The sequence below is a fragment of the Rhinolophus ferrumequinum genome, chromosome 28, assembly GCF_004115265.2.
Source record: "Rhinolophus ferrumequinum isolate MPI-CBG mRhiFer1 chromosome 28, mRhiFer1_v1.p, whole genome shotgun sequence".
Taxonomy (NCBI): Eukaryota; Metazoa; Chordata; class Mammalia; order Chiroptera; family Rhinolophidae; genus Rhinolophus; species Rhinolophus ferrumequinum.
The window spans coordinates 15,868,994-15,896,356 of record NC_046311.1 but is presented as its reverse complement, the minus strand read 5'-3'; the positions used below and the strand labels follow the sequence as shown (position 1 = coordinate 15,896,356).

The window sequence follows — 27,363 nt, the reverse complement described above, 5'->3', positions numbered from 1 at the left end:
TCATTTAGACCTAACTTACAGGATATTGTTCTCCACACTACAATGCAAAGCTAACCTGTAAAAACCCCAAGAGAACTGTAGCTAGACAGTAAGTGAAAACACTATTGGGTTTGCCCTTTGTTTGGGGAAAGTTCATGGTGTGATACTATATTATGGAAAGCACACGCGGTATTACATAAACGCAGCACCATTTGTGGTAGAGAAATGCTTCTGTGTGAAGATTTCCAAGCACCCTTTCTCTTGGCCTCTCCCTCCAGGGCCAGTGGAATCTCTGCCCATGTAATGAAGCAGGGATGCCGACATCTGGGCACCTGTCCTTTGGAAGAATGTCAGTTCTGTGGATCTCATGCTACTCTGATAAAATATGAGAACTGACCTTGCATCCTGAAAAGGTTTTTCAGGATAAACTTGGAGTTTTCCGTGAATGGATGCCATGGGTATTTACATGGTTCTTCAAGATGAAAGACGCTGCTGAGTGTCTGCCTGTGTGTGACCATGGCCGTGGCTGTGTCTTGTCTACCGAACACAGGGAGGTGGGGGGCTTTCAAAGAACCACGCCATTAAATAGTCAACTCAGGCAGGCCTGATTTCCATACTGTTCCTAAGCCAGAAGTCCACTCCTGTAATTCCTAGCAAGGCACAGAGGAAGTGTCCCTTTCATACATACATACTGGGTTCCTGGGTATGTCCTCCCACCAAACCAAATGCATCGCTTTGCATCACTGTTTACAAACAGTGAAAGGCAGGCATGGATCGAGGACAGAGCAGTCACCCTGCCCATAGCAAACACCTGCCTTGGGGACACACTCAGGGAGGGCTCCATCAAGGACAGACCCTTGGGATGGCCCCACAGCTTTTATGTCGCCACCCTCCCCGTGGGTGAAATGAGACCGCTCCCCATATGCTACTCCGGGGAGTTAGAATGGGAACGAGGTGAGCTGCCACGTAAGAGGTTGTCTCCCAAACAATTTCATCATGGGTCTCTTTGTGTCATTTTTAGGAAATAAGCCCACCAAAATAGGATTTTTCCCCCCCAAAAATGACATTTCTCCACAAGATCAGTTCATTATTTTTTTTTATTTTTTAATGAACATTTAGGGTTCATTTACAAAAGCTAACAGAGCAGGAGGTCAATAGTGAAGTACGTACAAGGAAATAAAATGGAAAATAACTCGATCACAGTTTGTCACCACTGACACACTACACACTGGCTGCGGCGAGAGGTGATCAAGGTTTCCGACGGTGACGCACGAGTGCACGGGACAGACGCGAACACAGTCATCACACCACTTGTTATCTTTTCTTTCTCAGTCGTTGTTCAGTTAGTGGGGGGATGTGCGGGGAGAGAAATACGTTTATTCCACTCCCTCTTCAAAAAGAGATTTTTAAGCAGTTAAATTTGTCCTTAGGGAAATATTTTATCTGTTAATCTAACATACCGTATGTTTCTGCTATTAAATTTGTCTGCATACATATTTGCCTATTCTATTTCTTAAAGTAAGCTCATGCAGGACTCTCCAGTTTCTGAACAGTCAGAATTATCAAAGGCAATTAGTTTTGTACATAAATGCCCACAGTTTCCTTTTTGATGAAAAATGTGCTCTTCGTGATCTTTGTTCCTCGCGAGAGTTGGTCACGTAGTAATCATGGAGCGTTTCCTAAAATATTTGCTGGGAAATTTTGTATGAAATGACGTTTGAAGTATAAAAAACACTGTTAGGTAACACTTGGAACAGTTAAAAATATACTTATCTTGTTTGTAAACTATCAGTGTGAGATATTGATCATCTGAGTGCCAGAGCCATAGTCTTCGGATGTTCTAGAAAGTTGTTGGCTTTATTATCAATGTGACATCTTCGAAACATCTGACATTCTATGTAGAAACATCAAGGCAATATTATTTGTACATATTATTAAACATGCAAAAATTTCCTGAAAGACAGTGCCTCGGGCTCCATTCCACGGGAGGACACCTCTGCGGGGCCGCTGGGCGCACAGCGGGTCATTTCGGAGAGGTGGCCCCTTTAATCACCGGCTCCCTGTTCAAATACGTTGCCCAGTAAACAAGGTTGAAAGTGCCGAACAAAACTGGAAACACAATTCGGGACATTTTATCGATCTTGCTGATGCTGTTGTAAGTCTTTTTGTTTTCAGGGGTCTTCTCTTCGGGGGGCCTTACTGAGCCTGCGGGAGCATTGGAGGCTGCTGCGGGGGCCTGCTCCTTTGGCATGTTGGGGGCATGGGTCATCTTCCCGGTAGTGTAAGCGTTTGCTGACTTATTTAGCAGGAGTTCACGCTCCTTTTTCTGCAAAATATAAGAAGAATGTAAGGGCATCCCATTGACAGGCAAGTGTCAGCTCACTTCTAAAGGTTCTAAAGGTTAGATCTCAAAAGGGAAAAGCATCAGCTCAGCCCTGGCTGAGACCCCACACAGCCAGCCTTGGACGGGAACGGCTATGACAGGCAGAGTAAGTGATGGTGGGAAACCCGAAATAGGGGTGACCGTGGTCAAGATGGGGATGGGAACTGGGGATGGGAACTGCCTGGGAAGTGGCATGGTGAATGTTCTGGAATGCTGGTGATGTTCTCTGTCGTGACCGAGGGGAATGTGCTTATCAAAACTCAGCAAAGCTACCCTTGGTATTTGCACTTTTCACACTCTGTAAATTTTGCTTTGAAAGAATCAAACAGTAAACAAATACTGAACTCTAGTTAATGACCTGCATGATAAAATATTTAGTGGGAAATGTACTGTCCTCTGAGATTTACTTTCAAATGCATGAAAAAATAAGATGAATTGATAGATGGATTGAGGCTGGGTGGATGGATGGATGGATAGATGATAGATAGGTGATAGATGATAACTAAGATAGATAGATAGATAGATAGATAGATAGATAGATAGATAGATAGATAGATAGATAGATATAGATGATAGATGATTGACAGATGATAGACAGATGACAGGTGGTGATGATACATAATAAAATGTTAATGATAGACAGGTTTTCACTGTAAAATACTTTAAACATTGCAGTATGTTTGAAAATTTGCATAATAAAATGTTGAAAAACATTATCTTCCATTATCAAAGTAATGCAGTCTCATTAAATAAAATTTGGAAAACACAGGAGAGTAAATTAAAGAAAATGTAGTCATTATCTGGAAAAGACATAGCCCCCCTACGTGCCATGTCCATTGCTGCATTATTTACAAGAGCCAGATATGGTAACAGCCTGGTGTCCGACCACAGATGAACGGACACAGAAAAGGTGGTACACACACACAATGGAGTGCTTGGCCACCAAAAAGGAGAAGGTCCTGCCACTGGAGACAACACGGATGGACCTTGAGGGCATTATTCTAAGTCAAGTAAGTCAGGCAGAGAAAGAAAAACACTGTACGATCTCACTTATATGTGGAATATAAAAAATAAAACAAACAAAAAAGACAACAAGAAAAAACCCCCAAACTCGTAGGTACAGAGAATGGATTGGTGGTTGTCACAAATGGGGGTTGGGAGGTGGGCAAAATGGGTGAAGGGGGCCAAAAGGTACAAACGTCCCATTATAAAATAAATAAATTCTGGGGATGTAATGCACAGCCTGGTGACTATACTTAAAAAAATAAGAAAAAGAAAGAAGTCAACCATTAAAACTGAGAAAGATAAAAAGCAGAAAGGAAGAGCCTTGAGCAAGAGGAAGCAGGTGAGAAGAAAGGTCACGTAATGCGGAGGACTGCTGAGGGCCACAGGGCAGAGCAGGCACTGGGGGCCTTCGGATCTGCTGAGGCGGCCTGCGGGTCCGCGACAAGAAACCGCGAACATGGCTGCCTGGCACCTACTTCTCTTGGTGCGACCAGAGAAGGAGCAGACTGATCTGTCTTCACAGCCTGGGTCTCACTTGAAGAACAAGCAGTAGCCCAGGACTTAGCACTGTTCAAGGGCTGGGGACACCCTGGGGACGTTCTGGGGACGTGGCCCCAGCTCCTCTGTTGCAATTTCAACTTCTTCCTCTATCGGATCTCGTTTCCTCCTCTGTCCTTTCACAGCTTCTCACCCACAAAAACCACTTTGCACCCCAAACTCTGAACTTCTGGCATTTGCTTCTGGAGATGCCAACATGGAAAAACAGTGGATAATGTGTCTTGCCGGCGCTGTCCTTGCAAGGAGGAGCTGCGTCCGCGAGTAGGGGAGCACACTCCTTCACAAGCAGCAGCACGTCTAACGGGATGTGCCTGTCTGCTGCCACACATCTCCTGTATGGAGCCTTTCTGCCCCAAGGGGTGGGACCCCCAGCCTTCTGGAACGACATTTACTCTTGAAGTTTCATGAGATTTAGTGAGGTATGCAGATTATTCTAGAAGATCAGTGCTAGTCCAGGATCAGACTTAATCCACGTGACCTTCATCCCTTCCTCTCCCTGCAGGTCTGCTAAGATCTACAGCAAATTGTACCCTCAGTGGGGCCGAGTGTGACACGATAGCTCGCAGTGATGACGAGCCCGGGGGACAACATTTGGGGGCCCTCATTGACCTCCAGGTTTCATCTTCCTCCTAGAGTCACAGACAGAGTCCGCGAGCCTGTTCCTGCAGCAGGCTTCAGTCTGCTCCACCAGGTCACGCATGGCTGTCCCCAGGTCACCCAAGACCCAGGCCCTTAGCAAACATTTACTGCCTGGCAACAGGGTGCTGTGCGTTGGGATACCCCACACTCCATTCTTGTTCCTCCCCCACAAACATCCTGCATGGCTCCTTCAGTCCACACAATCAAGTCCGCATGCTGTGGTCAGAACCTCCACAGGCTGAGGACACCCCGTCTCTACAAATGTTTTCACAGGTCCCCACAAGTCATCCACTCTGATCAGCTGACTCCTGTTCTCTTTCCACCCCACACTTCCCTTGTCTGTGAGAGGGCTCAGGATGGGTCCTGCCAGGCCTTCCTCCAACCGGGCGAGTGAGCAGGACTCAGAAGTGGGTTTTCCATGACTGAAACCTGGGCATGGGAGGGACTCGTGGCGCTCAGAGATGGGAAGGGTGACATGCGTCAGGTCACGTCAGAACCTCTGACTTTTCACAGCAAAGGAAACAGCAGCGTCCAATGAAGAAAGCAAGCAAAGGGCCATCGAGACAGAGCTGAGTGGCCTGTGCAGAAATGGCCAGCCAGGGTCGCCGTTAATGGATTGTGGCCTGGCTGGGGGTCAGGACATATGCGTCCTGTCCTGTGTCATGCCTTCTCAGGCTCCCTCCCAGCTGAATTCTCATAGGACAGATTAAGTTTACTTTTGGATCTACCATGAAAATCTGCTCTTCTCTCACAGCAGAGGGTTTGCTTATTTGCTTCAGGCGTGACGTTGTCCCATTGGCCATGCTGCTCTATTTTCTGTCCCATGTGTGTTATTCTCAGCTCCCCTGGGACATGGCTCAGGCTACAATGCTGTGTAATCTTTTCCATCGAATATTCCTTAGATTCAGGCACCCACCACCCTCTAAATACTTGATGATTATTGCTTTGAAGAGAGTAATGCTTTGCACCATCGCTCCTGTGGGCCGGGCAGGCAAGTGAGCCAGATGACCTGCTCAGGGCTGTGCTGCTCCCACCCTGTCACGTGCTCTCTGCACGACCTCACAGCCACCTTGGGAAGACACACCGCACAGCCATGTGGCACAGAGCGGGAAGGACAATGGATGCACAACTGAAAAATGGACGCACAGGAGCTTCTGGGGACAAGACCACAGGCCTGAGCATAAACAAGTTCCTGCCATTGGCTTCTATCTTGCCAGTGCCTCAAAGCACAGGTGCAATTGGACCTGCTGCGAGCAAGCCTCTGTGAGGACCCTGAACATGAGGGAGGGGACGCTTCACCGGAAGGAGGGAGGGGATGTGGGAGGGAGGGAGGGTAGGAGGGAGGGTGGAGGCTGGGAGGGAGGGAAGACAAACACGGTGCCTCTCTGTGGACACAGAGTCGGGCACATTTTCCCCTACAGAGAACCTGCAGGACGGAGCACGGAGGAAACGACGTCAGTACCTTGACCTTGGCGGCCTCCAAGGCTTTCTTGCCGTCCCAGGCCCAGCCTCGCTTTGTGAAGTAGTTGACGGCGGCAAATTCGATGAGTGCAGAGAACACGAACGCGTAGCACACGGCAATGAACCAGTCCATGGCCGTGGCGTAGGCCACTTTGGGCAGGGAGTTCCGGGCACTGATGCTGAGGGTCGTCATGGTGAGCACCGTGGTCACCCCTGGTGGTGGTGGTGGGGGCAAAGGGGGGATGCAGGGGTAGGAGTGGGGAGAGCAGAGACAGGGATCAGTGCGGGCTCCCAGACCCCACAGGACACCCCGAGCACCACAGACAAGGACAGGAAAGGCACCAGTCACTTTGTCCCCAGCCCAGACCTCCCTCCCTCTCTGCAGTCCCCATAACATGTGACATATCTGTAGCATTTAAAACATTGCTCATTTTAGTTGTCTGGTGGATTGTCTCTTTTCTCTGCAATATAAATTGAGGAGGGCAGAGATTGGGGTCTGTATGGTACACACATCCTAAGTGTGTCCCTGTGGCCTGGCCGAGCGCAGCCAACAGCTGGCACTCAACGAAGGCATACACAGCAGTGGTGTTTCTTCCAGGCTCTGGGGTGACATCCAAGTGAGACAAGGCAGGTACACTCACGGTGCCCAGTGAAGGGCTTCACAAAGGTTTATGTTACAAGTCGTGGGCTCGAGGCAGTGATGACACAGACTGCTGTCACGTGCACTAAGCCACCCTGTGGGCTTCCGGAGCCTGAGGGCCACCAATGCACCGTGTCTGGGAGCCTGTGACCATCAGCCTCGGCTGCTGGGAAACCCGCAGGGACCACACAGCAAGCCGGACCTCGGAGGGGGACGTTGGTGTAGGACTGGTAGGTAGTAAGGCCACCTACAGGGCACCTACTGAATGCCAGACCACGACCTAAGCTTCGTTCTGCATGAGTGTCATTACCTCAGTTCGCAGGGGAAAAGCCTAAAGACTTAAAATAGTTAGCAATGGACCCAAATTCGCCAGCTGGCAAATGAGAAGCCACGTCCGGCCCAGGACTGGAGGCCCCTTCCAGCCCACGCTCCGTGCCTGTCTTCTCACCATGGTTTCCTCTGCACGAGGCAGCAGCACACCGGCTAGGGTTTGGACTGTGTCTCCCCCAAAGGCATACATTGAAGTCCTAACCTCCAGAACCTCAAAATGTGACCTTACCTGGAAACACAGTCTGTACAGAAGTTCCAACGAGGTCGTTAGGACAGGCCCTGATCCAGTATAAATAGTGGCACAGTCACCCACACGGGAGAAGACCAGGTGGAGATGGGACATGGGGCTACCACAAGAGGGGCAGAGGCCTGGCGCGGACCCCTCTCTCACAGCCCCATGACAGAACCAGCCCTGCTGACCTGAAGGCGGACTTGCTGCCTACAGAGCTGTGAGATGGTTCACTTCTGTTGTTAAGCCTCCCACCCGCTGCACGAGGCTCTGCTACTGCAGCCCTAAGGAACCAGCACAGCACCAAAAGAGTGACATCAATGGTGGTCACAGCAGCTTCGTTTTCACCCAGTGTCATCCTCCAAAGGTACTCACTGAACGTGGTACCATGCACAAAACTACGCTTCATGACAAATCAGTAGGCATCGCTGATTTTTCTTAGGCCGGTTAATCCTTGTGCCGGGAGGAAATGTGTATCTGACCTTGAACAGGCTTCCTGCGTCTTCTTGGGTCCTTGACCTCCCACTGGGCATTGAGAATTTCCAAGAGGAAACTGACTGTCACATGCAGTGTTCTCTACACTAGGTTTTCCCTCTGCCCGCCCACGGCTATTCCCGTGGAGAGCTGGGGAAATCCACACCGTCTGAAGCTAAATCAGGTGAGGCCGGAGAGAGATGGTCACATACAAAATGCAGGTTGCGGTTTTCTTCTTTAGAAAGTGCAGTAGGAAGAGCTGAGACAGGAGCTGTGCTTTGCAGTTGAGAAAGATGTCACCACCTGTTGCCACGACTGACCTGCAAAACTGCCTTCAGTGTCACTACTGGAATTTGAGGAAACAGCATCACGGGGAAAGTCAGGTGCTCGGTATGCCCGCTGAGCCAGGGTACCTGCCGAGCTACGCCTAATTTATGTCTCAGTGACACCAAATGACATTGTTCCAGATTCTTGTCAAGGACTTATAGGTATATGTATGTCACCTACACACGTGTACCATGTGTGTGAATATGCACACATATGTGACAATACATCTTATATATAATTGATTATGATCATATCACATGTAACGCTGCCCCTTGCGGGTTAATTTTAGAGTGGAACGCACATTGCAAAGAAAATTGCCCGATATACAAAATAGGACTTTGTGAGGCCTGTGAAAATACTGTAGCAAAATCTCACATAAGAAGAATTGCTGACAATTTCAAACCTCAAAAAAAAAGGCTACCAGCAAAAGGCTTTTCAAACCGGAAACCGTGATCAAGCAGACACGCGTGATACCCTAAAACCTGGTTCAGAGGGCCAGCCCCCACCGTTCCCAGTGAGGTCTTACCTAGCTGGTCCCTTTGCTTTCCAGGACAAAGAACAGGCAGGCAGCTCTCAGAGTTTAGAGGCTGCTGTGTTGCGGGTGGTTGGAAGCACCAGTCCAGGCCTGGCTTGGGGACACTCACCAAACACTGTCCTGGCTGGGACGGATTCTCGGTTCAGCCAAAAGGAGACCTGTGACAAGATCACGGTCATTATGCAGGGAAGGTAGGTCTGGATGACAAAGTACCCGATCTTCCTCTTCAGGTGGAAGTGAGCTGTCATGATGGTGTATTCACCTGCAAATGACCAAGTTTACAGTCAGCCACCTAAAATCCTACTGTCCCCTATCAGAGGTGTCCCCAGCCTGGCTTCTCTCCACCTTCCCATTGGACAAGTATTTATCTGTATGGTTTGGAGGAAGGAGACGATGAAGGGTGCATGGAATCCTTAACGGTCATTTTATGAGCAAGTCTTGTGACCTCCAGCCTCTGAAGAGCCTTTGCTGGCGATGCTTTTCCTGGGGAAAGTCAGATTTGCATGTTTTCCTAATCCCCCATCACAATCTGTGCCTCTCTCCACCTGCCCCCGTCACTGCACTGCCATCAGGATTTCAGGATTTAGCCTCTGCAGATACAACTCGGGATCACGCAGCCCTGTATGGTGGAGGGTTTTCGCCCCACGTCCCACTCAGGGAGAGCTCCAAGGAGCAAGCGACCACGGCCCCACAGGCTCTGCCTGGCCCAGCTGAGGTGGCACAGCAGCCGCAGGAGGCCGAGGGTCCTGGCAGCTCCTCCCTTCCGCCTGCAGGGAGCTGGGGGCATTTCCTGGGCCATGCCCCAGTGCCTGCTCTGGATCTGCCTGGCTGTGTGGGAAGCGCTGGGGGACCTCCCGTTCATCGCGGAGAACGAAGCTGCCTTGATGGTGAACTGGTAAGGAGCCTCGGGCTGGGGGGGGGGGCTGTCTGTTGTCACCTTAATTTGCATCTCTCTGGGAGATGCGAAGGATGGTTTGAGAAGTAGAGGCAGAGTCCACCAGAGGTCTTTGGCTGAGTTGCAAGGAGTGGGTGGTGTGACCACGGAGCCTGCTGACCTGAGAACTGGGCGAACAGGTGTGGGGCCCCCACTAAAGCAGACCCAGGTGGGCCATGTACTCGGGGGTGGGCTGCAGCTGTGTGGGCAGAGCGCTGGGACATTGGGAGCACAGCTCTGAGGAAGCTTGCTGCTGCAATCAGAGCCCAGAGCTCAGCTGAGGGTGTCCCTCGTGCCTTTTCTCAGAGCCTGCCAAACGTCAGAGATGCCAGGAACCACTGGGCTCACATGTGGTAAATCTGCCCCCTACAGAAAAGGAGACCACGGTTCTCAGCAGGGCCTGTGCCAGGCTGTGGCGGGTCATACCCGAGCCCCAGGCAGCTGAGAGCAGCTGAGAGGGCCAGCGGGCTCCACCTGTCCCTCCCAGCAGAAGAAAGCAGGGACACAAAGGGGCTGAGACATGTGTAGGACTGGTCGTCATGACGACCGCATCTGAGTCTCCTTAACTCGGTGGGGAGGGGAGGTGCCTGCCTCTCTTTGCAGCAAGGTTTGAAATTACTGTCCTACTTTAAACTCTTTGTTGTTGCTGTTCTTTCAATTTGTTTCAGTTTTGAATGGAGGGTAGTGATATCTGACAATGGGAAAAAGAAAAGACCATCTTTATAGAATGTAAATAGGGATAGAAACATCGTTTATAAAAATTTAAAGAACTACATGAAACAGCACCAAGCTGGAATATCACAATTCTTCTTCCCGGCTTCTGCCACGCCACCTTAGCACCCATAAAATCAGCACTTGTCCCTCTTCCTTTGCATGCAACATAGTAACCAAAAGGGAGGCCATCATACTCTCCTCCCAGCCCTGCCATGCTCTCTCCGTTGTCCCCAGGACACCCAGCACCAGTGGGACAGGAGGCAACGCTGACAGGCTGTGAGCTTCCTGTAGCTCTGGGGGTTGGTGGCGCTGACAAAGAGGGGTGCTGACCAGCAGCTCCCCCAGGGTGTCCTTTGGGGGTTAGAACTCAAGCTGTAATAGGGCTCACTCCATCCTGTTACGCTGCATTTCTCCTCTGCCAACGGAGACTCTTGGAGTCCGAAGTCCCCTGCCCTGGTCACAGCCATGCTCTGTGACCATGACCATTAGAGCTGGGCCTCCTGTGGCTGGGAGGTGTCAGAGGACACACCCCGCAGCTGAGGAAGGGGACGCATTTCGTCCCTTTGGACACCCACCCATTTTGCACAAGTGGGCGTGGCAGCAGCTGCTATTTCTTGTAAGGCCTCGGCTATTTCTATGTGCTGGCTTGTACTTTCTGAAGCTCAACCCCAGGGAAATCTCTGAAATGTTCAAAGCAGGAAGTAGGGGAGCAGGTGAATGGGAGTATTTGCAGGAAACCGGCGACCTTTCCTGTAGCGACTCCCGCCTCTCTGTCTCAGGGCTAAGGGCAGGGGCTGTGTTACATAAGCAGGTCCACGCGGCCTCCGGGCAGAGCAGCCCTCACGGTCACGAGGGCAAACGCACCGCAGATTAATACCTTGCATGGCCCTTAATGCTGCGGGCCACTGCAGCTGGTGTCTTGGAGCGCAGCTACAGGGAGGGGGCTGGCTCAGAGGGCTCCTGGCTGCCAGCACTGCCCAACAGCTGGCCCAAGAGCGTAAGGGGAGTGCAGGTGGGCAGGATGGCATGTGCGTGGGTGGCGCTGGCTGGGACCGGAGCCCCGGGCTCCCGGAGAGGGTGGCGCTGTGGGCGCCGGGCCTCACCCGTGCTGGTGCTGATGTTCTCCGTGCCCACCGTCTGCCCCATCAGGTGGTACTGGTTCAGCCTGGAGCCATCTTCTGCCACCACCACCGACTTGGTGGTGTCGTTGGTCCAGACGTAGACGACTTCGGAATTAGGATACGCATCTGTATAGGGAGACAGAAAGTGACACCAACATGGCATCATCCGCAGCCTGACACAAACAAAGGTGTTTATAAAAGAAGCAAGAGAGATGATTGCAAAGTCAAAGTTAAATGCCGGAGTGTGCATGGTGGTGAGACCCGGCAGAGGCCACCCCAGTTCAAGTCCTTCCTGTTTCTAAAGGTCCCAGTTTCTAGGCTCAGAAACCAGTGTCCAGCACTGTCTGGCATGTATTTTCTCTTTGGGGTCACTGTTGCGTGGGCCCTGGGACCACAGTGCCTGGCACTGGGCAAGTCACGTATGCTCAGTGCCTCAGTTCTTCCACCGGGGGATGGGGCAGTCACAGCACGTACTGCTCAGGGCTCCTGCTATGGCGACATAAGCTCCGTAGTGACAACGTGTACAGCACTTGGGGCAGCATCAGACTTCACCAGCCAGTCTAAGGCCCACCTTCACAACAGCCACTCGTCCTGTTGTCCCATGCTGTCCTCGTGGGAAGGTGGTGTGGCAGGCAGGGCTCTGGCCCCTGCAGTCACGCCTGTGAATGTTACTGCCTGGAATTGTTACATTCCAAGGCAAAAGCCACTGCCGTGGAATTCAGGCTATGGGCTTATAGTCAGGAGATTATCCTGTGTTATCCCAGTGGGTCCGGTATAATCCCTTGAGACCTTAAAAACAGAGAACTTTCTCCATTTGGAGCCAGACAGACACAGCTCAGAAAAATGCAAAGCATTAGAAATGCACACAACCACCATGCGGGCCTCACAGAGGGAGGAAGGGGCCTCGAGCCAAGGCGTGCGGGCAGCCTAGAAGGTGAAAATGACCCCCAGGTGACAGCCAGCAAGGAAACCAGGACCTCAACCCTACAGCCACATGCAAATGAGTCCTGCCAACAACCAGGTGACGCTGGACGTGGACTCGCCCCCAGAAAGAACGCAATCCTGCTGACACTGCTTCCGGCCTCTGAGGCCCAGAGAAGAGAAACGCAGACCCACTGTTCTTTCCTATAGAACTGTGAGACAACAAATGTGTTATTTTATTGTTTCCTTTTTATCCAGCTTTATGGAGCTATAATTGACATTTAACATTGTATAGTGATTTGACACATGTATACACTGCGAAACAATGACCACAATAAGGTTAGTTAACAAACCGGTGCTGTCAGACTGCTACGCTTGTCATGCCTTATCAGGGCAGCAATAGAAAACTCAGGCGGATGGAGAACAGAGACGGAAGTCTGTGTGCTACAGGCTGGGGACAAATACGCGTAAGACAGGTAACCGGTGAGGTGGCCGTCGGTGCTATGGAGGAAGATAAGCTATGAAGATAGAAGCAGCTCGATAGTAATGGGGGCGTCTGGGAAGGCCTAACTCAGGAGACCCACGTGCTGTCAGGAGCAACGGTGTGGCAGGAAAGCGTGCTGCAGGTGCCAAGGTCCTGAGGCAGAGAGAAGCCAGGCGGCAGTGTGGCTATAAGGGCAGAGGCGAGGCCCAGATAAAACAGGGCCTCAAGGCCACTGGAAGGGCTTGACTTTTACTCTGAAGTAGCCAGGAGGACACTGGAGGTCTAAGCAAATCAGTGAATTGCCTGGGTGAGGCTGTGACTTCTAAGTCAGCAGCATGCAGATGTCACCCGAAGCACCACTGGTGAGGTCCTCTGGGGAGGAGGGTGGAGTGTGACTTCCTAGTGTGCTGCAGAGTCTCATGTTTGAGCAGGTGGGGAGGGGACAGCTCAGCCACCTCAGCAGTAGCCACTGCGGTGGGAGGGCACATCCTGTCCTGGAGACCCATGTCCCTGGCTGCAGGACTGTGCACGCAACCTAGTGGCGTCTACCACCTAGGCAAGAGAGGTTCCACAGAACAGGTGAGGCCCAAACCCAGTTTGCTTTAAGGAACCAAAAAGGTCACCTATTGCAATTGTGTCTTGAGACCCTGAAGGTAGCCCAGCCCGGGAATCTGCACATACGTTACATCCAGCACCCGACACTGGGCCAACAAAGCTACGTGCTTCACTTCCAGCTGCTCCAGCAGACCGGGGCCCTAACGGCAAAAGTCACTGCAGCGGGGGTGAGCTGCAGAGGTGTGCCAGTGCTGGCCGGGTAGGCATGTCCTAGTGGGACAGCACACTCTGGGACTCTCCTCCAGGCGGGCTGGCCCAGGGTACTGTGAAGGAGCCCCTGAAATAGCCCTCCTGTTGGGTCTTACAAGCAAAAGGATACGCTCAGATCAGAGGTCTCGACAGGAAGAAGACAGAATGGTCTGTCAAATGACAAAGTGCTGCCAGAAAGTCTGGAAGTTTCTTTGCTAATGCACATTGCTACCCTTATCCTTGCTTTAGTGCAAAAGAGTATTCATGACAGTTGAAAACAATAAAGCAACCACGTGTGTACACCACTGAGCTTAACACAGAGGAAAATGCCAGAAGCTCCAAGGTCCTCCACGCATGACTTCCTCCCCACGAGGAATTTTACGAGAATCGGTGCTCGGACTGCTTTGTAGTGTTACCTCTGGGCAGGAGGCAGTAAACGAGGTAATTTTTGGCTTTGCCTATGTCTTCTTTGTGAAATCGTTTTTTCCCACTTGATTCCTGTTTTCTTTATACATTCTGACACACATGCTTGTTGTCCTGTGTGTTGCAAATATCTTCTTCAAGTTGGTGGCAATTTCGCTTTGTTCATGCTTTTTTCTTTTTTGATGCACATTACTTGCACTTAGTCAATGTATCCATCTTTTAATTTTTCCACGTCTTATTTCCGAGGCCCGCCCTGTCCCTAGGTCCAGGCCTTAGGCATTGCCTCTCTCACCCTTAGGGCCTAATCTCCAGGACTTGACTTCTGTGTAGTTTTGCACATAAGTACCTGATCGCATTTTCTCGGTGTGGTTTTCTGTGTTGCCATAGAGACCATTCCGCCTTCCCTCCCACCCACTCACATGGAGGGCATGATCTGCCAAGGCCAAGTGTGCTTTCTATCCTGCGCAGGTTCTCTGCCCTGCCCCTTTTCTTACCCCATTCCACTCCACCCGGCTTAGCTGCACAGACTTTAGAAGACACCAACAGCTGGAAAAGCGAGGGTCTCCCTTTCCTTCTTCAGGGGCCCCTGGCTGCTCACCCTGGTGCCTCTTACGGTCAGCTCGTCAGGCTTCCTTGAAAAGCTGCTGAGATTGCTGTTGGAACTGAACTGAATGGAGACTGTAGACTCGGGAGACAGGACACCTCATGGCATTGAGTCTTTTTAGTAATGGACAGGATGTGTCTCTCTGTGTGTGTAGGTCAGGTGTAAACGTGTGACAAAAGGTTTTTTGATTGTAGTGTCAATGCCTGACATTACGCTTTGATGGCCCAGGCAGCCGCTTCCGACACATCCATCTCCAATAAATTATTGACAGCTGCACAACCAGAAAAGAGCCAGGCCGACCTGCCCAGAGTTCCTCTTTCAGAAAGCCCTGGGTGACCCAGATAACTATCTGAGTGACCCTGCATGTCCCCCCGTGATTTAATTCCTGCTTTCAGGTCTTAAATTCGCCAATAAAGAGCGAATCCGTGACACTCTAGGGACCCCAACCTCGACCCCAATAAAAACAGAGACCCAGGTCTGCGTGTGCTTCCTGTCTCTCTCCCTCTCTCTTCCTCTCTCTCCCTTTGTCTCCCTCTCGCTCTCTCTCTCTCTCTCTCTCTCTCTCTCTCTCTCTCTCTCTCTCTCACTTGTGACCTCACTGTGTGGCCCCGGGGGTGCAGTGTACCCTCCAGGACCTGTGAGTAACAAACCTTGTTATCCCAAAGTTCCCTGATGGTTGTTGCTGAAACGCATCCTGCAGTCAGAATAAGAACAAGGGCTGGTGCAGACACGACAGTGGCTGTGGGCGGTGGGGATGGGGTTGGGGGGGGGGGCCTGTCTGAGTAGTAGGGGCCCAGGGGACTGGTAGGGGCCCAGGGGACTGGTAGGGACCCAGGGGAGCCCCAGGCATTCCTAGCCGATAGCATCACCATCGATAGAATGAGACAGATACAGAACAGCCTTCCATACTGAAATCTTTTCCAATGAACCATTTTTTGCTGGAAGTTTCCGCCCAGATGTGTGATACTCAACACTCTTTTCCATTAACCAGGGCTCCCTGTTCCCGAGCCAGGGCCACTCGGGCCACTTAGCAGACGGTTGCTCGGTGAGGGTGGGGCCATAACCAAACAAATCAGTGATATGATTCTGATATTTGAGTGCTTGTTAGCAAGGTGTGGACTAACAGTAACTACAGCAGACCCCCACCACAGCAGTGGGTGGTACCATGGACACACGTGTAGCTTGTACTGCAGGTGGGTGTTGAGTGGTACTCCTGTCATGTGTTTATAAATCAACATGGCCTTCTGCTTTCAAGCCTCAGGCAATCCAGAAGTGAATTTTTCACATGAGCAGGCCTGGTACCGTCCTGACACAAGTGTGCTCTCTGGTAATTTCCCTGCTGTCCGGGGAAGCTGTGTGGCTCAGGGTGATGAGGGCAGGGGGGCTGTTGGCACTCCCCACCTCAGCAAGCTGCCTTCTGCACGTCTGGTCATAAGTGCCGTGGGGCCTCTGCTGGGCTCTGGTGGCTCCCTGAGTCCCACATAAATGACAGTGAGATTCTGCCTTCTTCCTATTCTGGAAGTGCTGCGCGATGCTGAACAGTTCAAGGCCGTGGGCATGGGCAGCCGCGGAGTGACTGTGCAGCAGGCGGTAGCGGGTGACAAGGCAGCACCGCCTGGCTTCCCACTGTCCCCCGAAGGCTCCGGAGCTTCCGAACCTGCTGTCCTGTGCACTGTCTGGTGGCTTCCCCCTCACCTACTTGCCTCTTGCTGGGGACAGACAGCAGTTGCACTGTGAGGCTGGCCTCCCCCGGTGGCCACGTCCACAGTGAGGAGGGCTGCAGACTTCCCGTGAACACCTCCATCCCGTCTCCCAATCCACAGGGCAGCTGTGAGTATGGCCCCTGACCAGGAGAAGCAAGGGGGCACCCACCACCCTTGGGGCATGTGAGTCGGGTGGAAAATGCCAATCCTGAGCTTATAGGGAGCTCCAACCTCAGGGGGTCTGTCGTATTGACCACAGACATGGGTCTGAGCACAGAGCACAGGAAGCAGTGTCCCCCGTGGGGCTATCCACTCGGTGCTCAAGGACGAAGAGGGCAGAGACTGGGGAGAGGGGGACCTCCGACACACGGAGAGTAGCAGAGGTGTGGGGTGCAGGGCCCTCCTCTGGGTGCAGACGGCACTCATGGCTGGTAGAGACCCCGAGAGCGGTGTGGGGCTGGGACAGGCCTGAGGGGGCATGGACCCTCCTCCGTCCACTCTCCTGACTGCATGACTGGGCACCAATTTCCACGGGGGACTGGGGTGGCCCACAGTTACAGATGGTGCCCCCTGGGCTCTGCGGTGCATGGACCAGGAAAGCATGTCGGTGCCACAGGGTCCCTGGCTGGGGGGAGGCTGGCAGGCTCACTGGCCTGTGTCCTCCTAGCGTCCTTCTCCATTGTCGATGGTACAGGTGGTAGTGGGTGTGGATAATAATACTCATCTTACAGTGAGGACCCGATAAAATAATAATCGTAACTAAATCGAAGCTCCCTGGAGTTACAAATTGATGTATGAATGTCACTTCAGATGCATGCCAAGAATTCACATCCTCTTGTTTTTCACATGGTCCACATTGGATGCTCCGTGGATATTGATGGTGTTAATAGCGCTGATACTGAGGGAGAGGGGCTCCCGGGTGGGCTCAGCATTGCCGGGTTGTGCTCGTCTAACTAAGGGCAGGGAATAAATGACCACGCGTGTGCGTTTCAGCTCCAGGGTTTAGCAACACTAAATACTTCTCTTTGTGTCAGTGGTGTGCCATCAATCTCTGAGCCAGGGACAACAGTAAACAAGGCAATCAGGTTTTCTGCTGTCCTTTGTCATGACGGAAAGCTCCGGAACCATAATCCTCACCTCCCGCGGACCATCCATCAGCCAAGCCAGGCAGGAAGGGCCGAGACGCTGTCCCTCCTAACGGACTTGGGGATTTATCACCGCCTTCCGAGCCGCTCCTTCCCGGGGGCTGACACTTTCTGTCTGCCCTCATTCTGCATAGGACGTGGCCAGCGCTCTCTCCACCCCTGATTTATAAGGCCTTTCGGGAGCAATGTTGTTTTGCCCAACTACGAGCGAACTATGGTGCATGACTCTGACCTTCAAAAACCCATTTCCATTCTCAGCCTCTATTTCCCCATCTGCAGATTGGGGGACATAACCCCCCATCTCCTAGGGGCACTGTGAGGGCAAAGTGTAATCACCAGAGCCAAGAACATGGCATGTGCCTGACACACAGTGGGTGCTTAGCAAATAGTAGCTGTAAGGAACATAACCTTCTGCTGGGAAGGATTTGTGCTTGGTGTCAAATCGAGTCTTAGCTAAAAACCTTTCTACTGAGTTCACCTTCTCACTGGGTCACAAGCAAACCCAGTGTGTGAGGGTCCCTCGTCAGCCGTATGTGATAGGCTGTGTGGACACCCAGGAACTGGCCGTAACCAGGCAGGGAGGCGGTTTTCCTCTGCGCCCATTACCTACGGTGTCAGAAGAACTGCAGGTCAGGCACAATCGATAATGGCAATTGTGGGGATCAGGAAACATACAGGATTCGAGTTCTGTGACACGCATGTCCTCAGCTTTCCTCTCCCTTCTAAAGCCGGGGGTGGGAACGAGCAGCGTAACAGCGTCAGGAGACTCATCCCCCATCACCCGCATGACCTTCTGCAGGCCCCTCCCTCTCCCCTGCCTCAGTGTCCTGACCTGAAAAACCAGTTAATACGTGACACTCCACCCGCATCAGCTAGGTTAGGAACTTTGTGAAATATAAACGTGGGCGGACGTCATCCATAATGACCTGCAGGACACCCAGGATGTCTGATTCCAACCCAGCAGGTACAATGAGATCGGAGGGCTCTGCCCAGAATTAAGTGGAAGGTGGGTGCCGTCCGCCATAGATAGAAATGAACAGGTCACAGAGGTGCCCTGTCACCAACACAACCGCCCAAGAGGTTTAAGGTCTGCTAGTCGGGGCCCATTAGCACCCACGGCTACGTTTGTAAAATTACATGGGGTCACTGCCCTGACTGGTCTCACGGAGAGTGACGATCGCGCTCTCAGTATCTATGGACTGAGGTGGGACCACATCAGTACAGAGGGCAAAGGACTGTGCCCGTCCCTGGTGGAAAGGACCGCGGAGCAGGCAAGAGGCCAGGCGTGTTCCGGGCACACCCTCTGTAACCTCCTAACCCCACACACTGACTAACTGGTTTACCTTCACACCAGCAGTTCCTTCCAGGTCCTTCCGGTTTCCTCATGGAAAATAGGATTTCCCATGTCGCCTGGGCTTAGAATTGTGATGTCACCTTTGACTAGTGTCCCTCTTTATCCTATAGCTCTTGTCACATCTCTCCAGCTCTTATCACTTCTAGTGCTTCAAGGCACTTCCTGAGCTCAGAATCCGAGTTCATATCCTCCGCTGCTCCAGAACGTCACCTCACCGGCTCTGCTCACTCCTTTCGTATTTAAAGCCCGTCCTACCTGGCTTGTAACGCCACCCTGGCACTGCCCCTCCGGTGCTCAACACCGCCACTCCCTGCTCCCCAGTCATGTGCTTTGTCCTTATTTCAGTTTCACCTTCTTCTACTCCAACCCTTCCCGGTTCAGTTCAAAATATCACCCCACCTGGGAATTCTAAGTGGCTTTGAGCTGCACAAGGGTCTTCAACCTAATTATCTAACGTGTCCATCATCAGCTCCCTGGGAGCAGAGCACAGTCCGTGCCTCTGAGGTTCTCACTGCTTCTAGCAGAACGGAGAACGCACATCTGTTAAATAGTAACGCACAGAACGGAGAACAATGCATCTGTTAAATAGTAACCAAGGTTAGCTAAGCCATCTAAACTCAGACACAACCTCAGTGCGCTCCAAAGACCACAGACTGTAACGCTCCGAGCCCTGCATTCGAGGTCCCCACTCTCACGCCGAGTTGTTACAGGCTGGGCCTGACTAGTGCACAGTCAGTCAGAATTCCACACGCTGGAATGCTCAGGTAGTACTACAGTAAGATTCACCCGATTTCCTGAAATTCTCTCCATTTACCCAAAGCAGCGTCCATGTTGAATTTAGTATGTATTTTCATGAACCCAGATGTTGTCTTATAACTTAATCTAATCTTAATGCATCACTCCAAAAATAAAATGAACACAAAGAAGTTAAGTTTTCTTTTCTAAATCGTTTTGACTTGTCTTCCACATGTAAGCCATGCCATTATCTTTAAGGAATTTCCAAACAGAGTAGGAAACATTCCTCTATAAGCCAGGGTTAATTTCAACATTTGCTTGAATTCTCGAGAGTAGAGACAGCAATAACACAAATGCCTGTTAATTCAGTTATGCATTAGAGAAACCAGAGCACATGGCTCATTAGAATAATGGTACCTATTTGCATTGCTTTGTCTCCTAATAGCAGAGAACTGTCGGATTGGATAATTTGAACCTCATTGTGCTATCACATTTAGCCTCTGCACACTCAGATGTCCGTGCTACAAGTAAACTCCTTGGCTGAGCAGCTATTTTTAATAAATCCAAAACAAAACAATGAAATACAAGAAAGAAAAACACTTAATTGAATGACATTCCTTCTCTTAAAATTATTATGTCCTGAGCTGAAACCATATAAGTTGAGGAAAGGTGAAGTTTGTGCAGTTTTCTAGCTCTTGGTCAACTGTATACAAACATGACCCATGAAGACAAGCCTTCTAAGTGCTTTGTATAGCACAGTAATGATACCAACAGCAAATGCAAAGAAACGACCAATATCTAAATCAAACCAATCTTCAAAATATCAAGCAGATAAAAAGAAATTTGGCATAGAAGTCAAGATCTCAATAAATTATACAGATATACACACTAATTGATCTTATTTGGTTTGATAGAATGAAGAAATGATGAGATCCTATCAGATGTGTATTTTAGCTTTGAATGTGAAAAATGATTTAACTGCAGCTGGTCGGCTGTTGAATATGAGATCTTAACGAAGGAGGATTAGAGGGTCACATATTATCCTAACCCCCAAATTGCTTTTCTACTGCCTGCTCTGCACACCACTGTTATTAAATCTGAACATCGCAGTCATTTGAACTTATTTAACTAATGCTGAAAAAAATAACAATCTCATTTTTAGCGTTTTGTCTTTGATCAATTCAAGAGCACAATTTCTGTGTAGAAAGAAGGGCATGATCTTAAGTTAAACAAATCATTTTTGTCTTGGGGACATGAAAAATTCAATGTGTTTCAGGGATTTAGCAATTCCCAAATGAAGTGCCTTAGAGCTCTTTTGAAGGTTTTGTCCGAAGTACAGCTACCTTGTGGCAGCAGGTAATTTAAATAATTCCTGGCAAGAGTTCCTTTTCATTGTACCGCTTTGCCCAAAGAAATGTGATTTATCCCTTTGTGCCATTGGAAGGTCACAGTTAGGGGAGGAAAAAAAAAAAGGATTGTTTCCATCCAACCTAACTTTTGGCTCATCACACATTCTTACTTCTCCTAATTCCAAATATCTCTTTGGAATGCTAGAAGTAACATAAAAGGAAACCCTTGGAGTCAAAAGAAGTTCCCCCACCAGCCATGGCAGAATGGCTGTTACTAGGTAACAACTATTATTCTGGACACCATATAAAAAACAACTGCTTGAAGCCACTGGAGCATGGACAAAACAGGAGTCTGGAGGGAGTTGGAAGAAAGGAATGGCTTTTCACTTAAACAGCTGTGAGGTGACGAAAGCTCAGATAGACCCATCTGTGTCACAGGCTCAAAGAACCAAAACAAAGAGTCGGGAGCTATCAAAGCAGCACAGCTGGAAAGTGAGGTGTAAGGAAAAGTCCAAGAAGGAAAGTGTTATGAAGAAGGAGCCCCAAATCTGATGCATCCGGAAGTGTGTCAACTCTCCCCAGATGTCTAACTCACTCCTGATTTATGCACACACAAAGCATAATCCCACTAGCCCAACTAAGGTAAGGGAACCACCTGTCATGCCAGTTCTTGCCCACCACAGGAAAGGCAGAGTTTGAGATTTTCTTCAGTCAAGTTAACGGGCTAAAAAAATAAAGAACACTCTAAATTTAACAGAATTCATAGTCTCACAATGTAACCTGAAATATCCACCAACGAATTCAAAATTATTAAATGTAAAAGAAACAGGAAAAAAATGTCCCATACTCAACAGAAAATACAATCAATGCAAAATGACCCCAAGAGGAATCAGATCCTGGATTCAGCATAGGAGGATTTTAAAGCGGCTATTATGGCCATGCTTTAAGGGTGTAAAGGAAAAAATGTAATGTTTTGTAATAAAAAATTACTGTGATAAAAAAAACTAAGAGTAAATATTAGCCGAGACATTGACACTATTTTTAAAAACAAATACAAATTCTAAAACTGGCAAATATACTAAATTAAAAAAAATTACTATGTGAGATTGACAGCAGATTAGAAATGACAGAAGAGTCAGTGAACTTGAGGACAGAGCAATAGAAATAATCTAATGTAAAGAATAGAGGGAAAACACAATTTAAAAAACAATGAATAGACCCCTGGGGATCTGAAGTATTATGTAAAAAGGTCCAATTCATATAACTAGAATCCACATGGAAAAGAGAGGATGGAACAAAAAAATTAGAAAAAATAATGGTCAAAATGCTTCAAATTTGGTGAAAGATAAATTTAGAGACTCAAGAGGTTCGACAAGCCCCAGGAAGAGTAAATAATAACAAAACACATCTAGGGGGACTTCTGCTTCCAGAAAAATGGAGATGTGTTTTCTCCTATTCTTCCTACTAAATACAACTAGAAACACTGGATAGTATACAGTGGGAGCCCAAAAAAATGTATACACATTTTAAGAAAGGAAAAAACTGTATTAAAATTGTAATGATATATACTGATAACAAGAAATGAATACAAGTTATGTGTATACATTTTTTTGGCACCCCCAGTATATAAAATAAACACAGGAAGAAGCTGAAAGATAGAGAAAATGAAGCAGACAAGTCTTGGCACCTTCATACCCAAGGATGAGCCACTGGTGAGTCCTCTGATTTTGTTTTTTCCTTATACATCCCAGACTTGGAGCTGAAGAAGCTGGCAACCTGGAAATGTCAATGGGCATAGACAAAAAAACAGGAACAAGAAAAAAAACACCTGTGCTCTCTCTAGCCAAAGGACCAGGGAAGGTCAGCCTATCAAGACAGAAAATTTTTAGACAATACCTGTTCTACTCCAGTTAAATACCACAGGAAAACTGCCCCCCAGCGCAAGCCAGCACAGAGAGTGGAGAATCTAGACTTCCACACTCACCGGGATCATATTCTGGATCTTCTGACAAAACCTCAAAAACTGTGAAAGAACTGAAGTCATACAGCCAGTGTTCTCTGATTATAATGGAATTAAGTTAAAAATCAGTAACATAAAGATGCAGGAAAATCTCCAAATTATTGAAAATTAAATATCACATACCTAAACAAGCCAGAAGTCACAAGGGGATATCTTAAGGAAATTAAAAAATACATTTAAATGTCCCACACAAGAAAAAGCTAAAGGAGTTCATCACCACCAAACCAGTAACATGAAAGTTTAAAGGGACTTCTTTAAAAAGAAGAAGAAAAACTAAAAATATGAATAATAGAATGGCAATAACTATATATTTATCAATAATTACTTTCAATGTAAATGGATTAAATGCTCCAATCAGAAGACATAGAGTGGCTGAATGGATAAGAAAACAAGACCCTTGTGTATGCTGTCTACAAGAGACTCACCTCAGATTGAAAGGCACACACAGATTAACAGTAAAGCGATGGGAAAAAGATATTTCATGAAAATGGGAAAAAAACAAACAAAAAAGCTGGGGTAGCAATATTTGTAAGACAAAATAGACTTTAAAACAAAGGCTATAAAAAAGACAAAGTAGGAACTAGTAATCCCACTTCTGGGTATTTATTCAAAGAAACCTAAAACACTAATTCGAAAAGGCATATGCATCCCTATGTTTAATGCAGCATTATTTACAACAGCCAAGATGTGGAGGCAACTTGTGTGTCTGTTGACAGATGACTAGATAAAGAAGAGGTGGTACATATACACAATGGAATATTACTCAGCCATAAAAAAAGAATGAACTCTTGACATCCGCAATAACGTGGATGGACCTAGAGGGTATTACGCTAAGTGAAAGAAGTCAGACAGAAAGACAAATAACTTATGATTTCACTTATGTGTGGAATCTTGAAAACAAAAGAAATAAACAAACAAAACCAAAACAAGCTCATAGATACAGACAACATTTTGACGGTTGCCAGATGGGAAGGGTGTTGGTGGGCTAGATGAAAGAGGGGAAGGGATTAACAAGTACAAATTGGCAGTTACAAAATAGTCATGGGGAGGTAGAGTATAGTATGGGGAAGACAGCCAGTAGTATTGTAATCGCTGTGTATGGTGCCCGATGGGTACTAGATTTATGGGGGTGATCACGATGTAAGTCGTAGACATGTCTAATCAGTATGTTGTACACCTGAAACTAATACAATATTGAATGTGAACTGCAATTGAAAAATACAAAATTATTTTACAAAATCAAAATGCACTTAACTGAACGAAAAGGAAAATAAAACATATCAAAATTTTCACAATATAGCTCGAGTAGTGTTAGAGGGAAATTTAAGGCACAAAATACACGCTTTAAAAGATGTCAGCTAGCATAGGCACAAAAGGATAGTGGAAAGAAGGAAAGAGTCCGTCAGTTCCACCTCTGCTTCCCAACCTCTCGAAGGTGAGGATGAGGCCACACACGCTGCCTTGGGACAAGTGTCACCACTCCACTCTCTGGAATGGCTGGGATTCAAGCAACGTGTATTTCCTAATACATGCACACAGTAAGCCGTGACAGACAATGTTGTTGTCATGGAACATTCTAGAAGTAGTGAGTTAACATAGCAATAACTACAATGCATTAAAAAAGTTATTGATTAGGCACTGGAAATTGGGTGTTGAAGGCTGATCCCTTGGAGGAAGTGACCTGCAATCTGAGAAGTGAAAACAAGAAAGAAATGCCAAGGGAAGGTCTAGGGAAACACTTCCCCAGGAGCTTACTCTAGGTGACAAGTGCCTCCACATGCATTCCTCTCAAGGACACAGACAAGGGGACTAGTCTGCAAGGACATAGGTGTGTGTCCCCACAACACTCTCCAATCTCCTCAAGCAGACTGCAACTCATAAGGCGCTTATTTGCAGATAGAACCCAGATTCTTCTCGATGAATGTGGAGACAACCCCGAAAATATATCCATGGTTCTTACTTGTGAAAATGACTTACAGCTGCCAAATTTCAGGGGGCAAGCGTGGGCATCCATTGGGAAGTCCTCAAGCTGCATTGGGCACTCTGCAGAGATGGTCAAGCTGTAAAACACAAGATGAAGATCTTTAAGCTTCTCAGTAACTCTGGCTGTTTATCGAACAACCGCCGTGCACCAGAAAGCTACAAGTGATTCATTCTTTACTTTAATTACGACCTTTGATGAAATTGTCCAAACCGTCCCACCAAATTACATAGCTTTGCCTTATACATGAATATCATTTAGAAATAAGGCTTCAGTGAAATGGTTCTGTGTGTGTCTGTATGTACATTATTACTTGCAAAGCAATTCAAGACGCCTTCCAAAATAATTTATTCTTTCTTTCCCATCCCTTACCCAGAGTAATCTAAATACCTTCCCTTGACAAGGCTGAAAACATTTGCATTTTCTAAAATAGTTTATAAGCTCAAAAAAATCTAAATATGGAACAAATGCACCATTCAAACTGTGACCAGACGCTGGCTGTATTTACTGTGTACTGGGCTGCTGTCATAAACCAGTGAAGTAGGTGGAATTGTGTTACAATAGCAACCTTTTCGTACAACCTAATTATTGTATTTCATCCCAGAGTGGTCTTCCAAATGATCATGCCACCATCCAGCACGACTGTCGCCAACGACTAAAACAGCGATGGCCGGAACAGCTGCCCCGTCTATGCCCGGCAGACATGACGGTCAGTGCTTCATCTACATGAGCACATCTAACCAGAATAGCAGGAAGAGATTGCTGCTACTGCAGGACCGCGATGCACAGATATCAGGGATCAGGACAGCATGAGATTTACTAAGTTGTGGAGCCATGGCTGGAGCCCAGGCTGTCCAGCCCGTCACGTAGTGGCTCCCTGGTGGCCTGGCCATCTCACGCCATGCGCTTGGGGGTGCTGTGCACTTCTCCTGAGTTATCACACTGTGGTGCCTCTACTTCTCGACAGACGTTCCTGACTAGGTCGCGATTCCACATTTCATTAGTAAGGTCATCTTCTGCTTTGTATTCCATTATTTAAAACAAAATGAAAATACATAAAATGAAATCAAATGATAAAATGCAAGTGCTATTAGCACCACTGCCCCTTCTCTGCTACACTGAGTCTGGATCTTGCCTATGTGCCCAGACTTCTTTTTGCCCAGATTTTTTTCTACATATAGATACATTTTCTTTTTGTTTGTGATACATAAAGTTCAGCCTTTGTATTCCTACCATTAGAGCGGGGTATTTCCCACATTAAAATCGGTAATTACCATGACTTTAAAATGTGGAATATTTAATTCTGGCAGACGTGTGTGCGTCTTCTATACAAAGGGTGCCAAAAATGTACACACATTTTAAGAAAGGAAAACTATATTAAAATTGAAATACTCAATATGTACCGATAACAAAAGATGAATACAAGTCATGTTTGACTTCTGCAATTACAAGAGGTGCTCAGAGTGGTTCCCATCAGCGTAATTTTAATACAGTTTTTTCCTTTCTTAAAATGGGTATGCATTTTTTGGGCACAGTCTGTATATGTATACCTGTGTACATGTATATGTATATTAAATCTACTAGCTATCAACTTTTAGATTATTTCACAAGATAAATATTCTTCAGTGCATCTGTTCAGGCATAAACTATGTAAAAAACCTATTACTAGAGAACACAGAATTGGCAAGGTAAATGAAGATTTATCTATTAGAATTAAGAAAATTAGCACTTAAAAACACAGCCTGTGAGGAAGGCATTCATGCAACACAAGGGGAAATAATATTACTTATCTGGTTGTTAGTAAACTTAAGAAAAATTTTTTTTTTCTCTTGTAAGACTTCTTTATTTAACGTAATGTTTTTGAGATTCATCCATCTTTCATGCATCAATCATTCTTTTTTATTGCGAGTAGTATTCCATCACATGAATAGGTTACAGTTTGTTAATTCATCTTTCTTTTGATGAATATCTGGGCTGTTATCAATTTGGATTATTATGAAAATATTTAAGTAAAGTGATAGTGGGACCGAGAAGTTAAGTGAGTCAAATGTGTCCTCGAGGGAAAAAAATCACAATTAAGTTCAGAAAGTCTAGAATTTCCTTCAGAACCAATTTTAGTAGGAAAATGGGAAGTACACATAAAGCTAGGAAGCCAGGTACAAAGTGATACCTGTGAAATGGGCACAGGACACAGCCATGGTGCGGGAGCTTACAGGAGGGTGAGCTGAGCAGCAGAGGTGACCTGCAGCCTCTGTTCTAACAGTTCCTGGACCTCGGTAAGGAAACCCCTGGGCTCAGTCAGTGGCACCGTGAGAGGTGGGGTGCAGGGGTGCTTCAGGTACCCTGACCGCCCCAGTGCAGCCACAGGTCAGCACTTGAAGACCAGCATTCTCCAAGTTGCTCCACCAACAGTGCTGAGATGGTCCCTTCATGGTAGAACCTTCTCTAGACACGGTCTCATCTGCCTGCCCCCCGAAAATACTCTACTGCCCACTGGGCCGGAGGCTGCCT

General features: G+C 48.0%; 1 protein-coding gene across 5 annotated transcripts in view; it reads right to left on the bottom strand.

The window, feature by feature from the left end:
- Window positions 1-1,058: 1,058 nt before the first annotated feature.
- The window catches only part of GABRA5 (gamma-aminobutyric acid type A receptor subunit alpha5), a 65,948-nt gene continuing 39,643 nt past the window's right edge, over window positions 1,059-27,363 (bottom strand). For all 5 annotated transcript variants that reach the window (XM_033099918.1, XM_033099915.1, XM_033099917.1 and 2 more), the window contains 5 exons: window positions 24,849-24,931; window positions 11,312-11,455; window positions 8,670-8,822; window positions 6,027-6,238; window positions 1,059-2,305 (listed from right to left, as the gene is read on the bottom strand). In XM_033099918.1, the coding sequence (XP_032955809.1) occupies window positions 2,003-2,305; window positions 6,027-6,238; window positions 8,670-8,822; window positions 11,312-11,455; window positions 24,849-24,931 (895 nt within the window). In that variant the 3' untranslated portion in view covers window positions 1,059-2,002. The remainder of the gene's footprint in view (window positions 2,306-6,026; window positions 6,239-8,669; window positions 8,823-11,311; window positions 11,456-24,848; window positions 24,932-27,363) is intronic.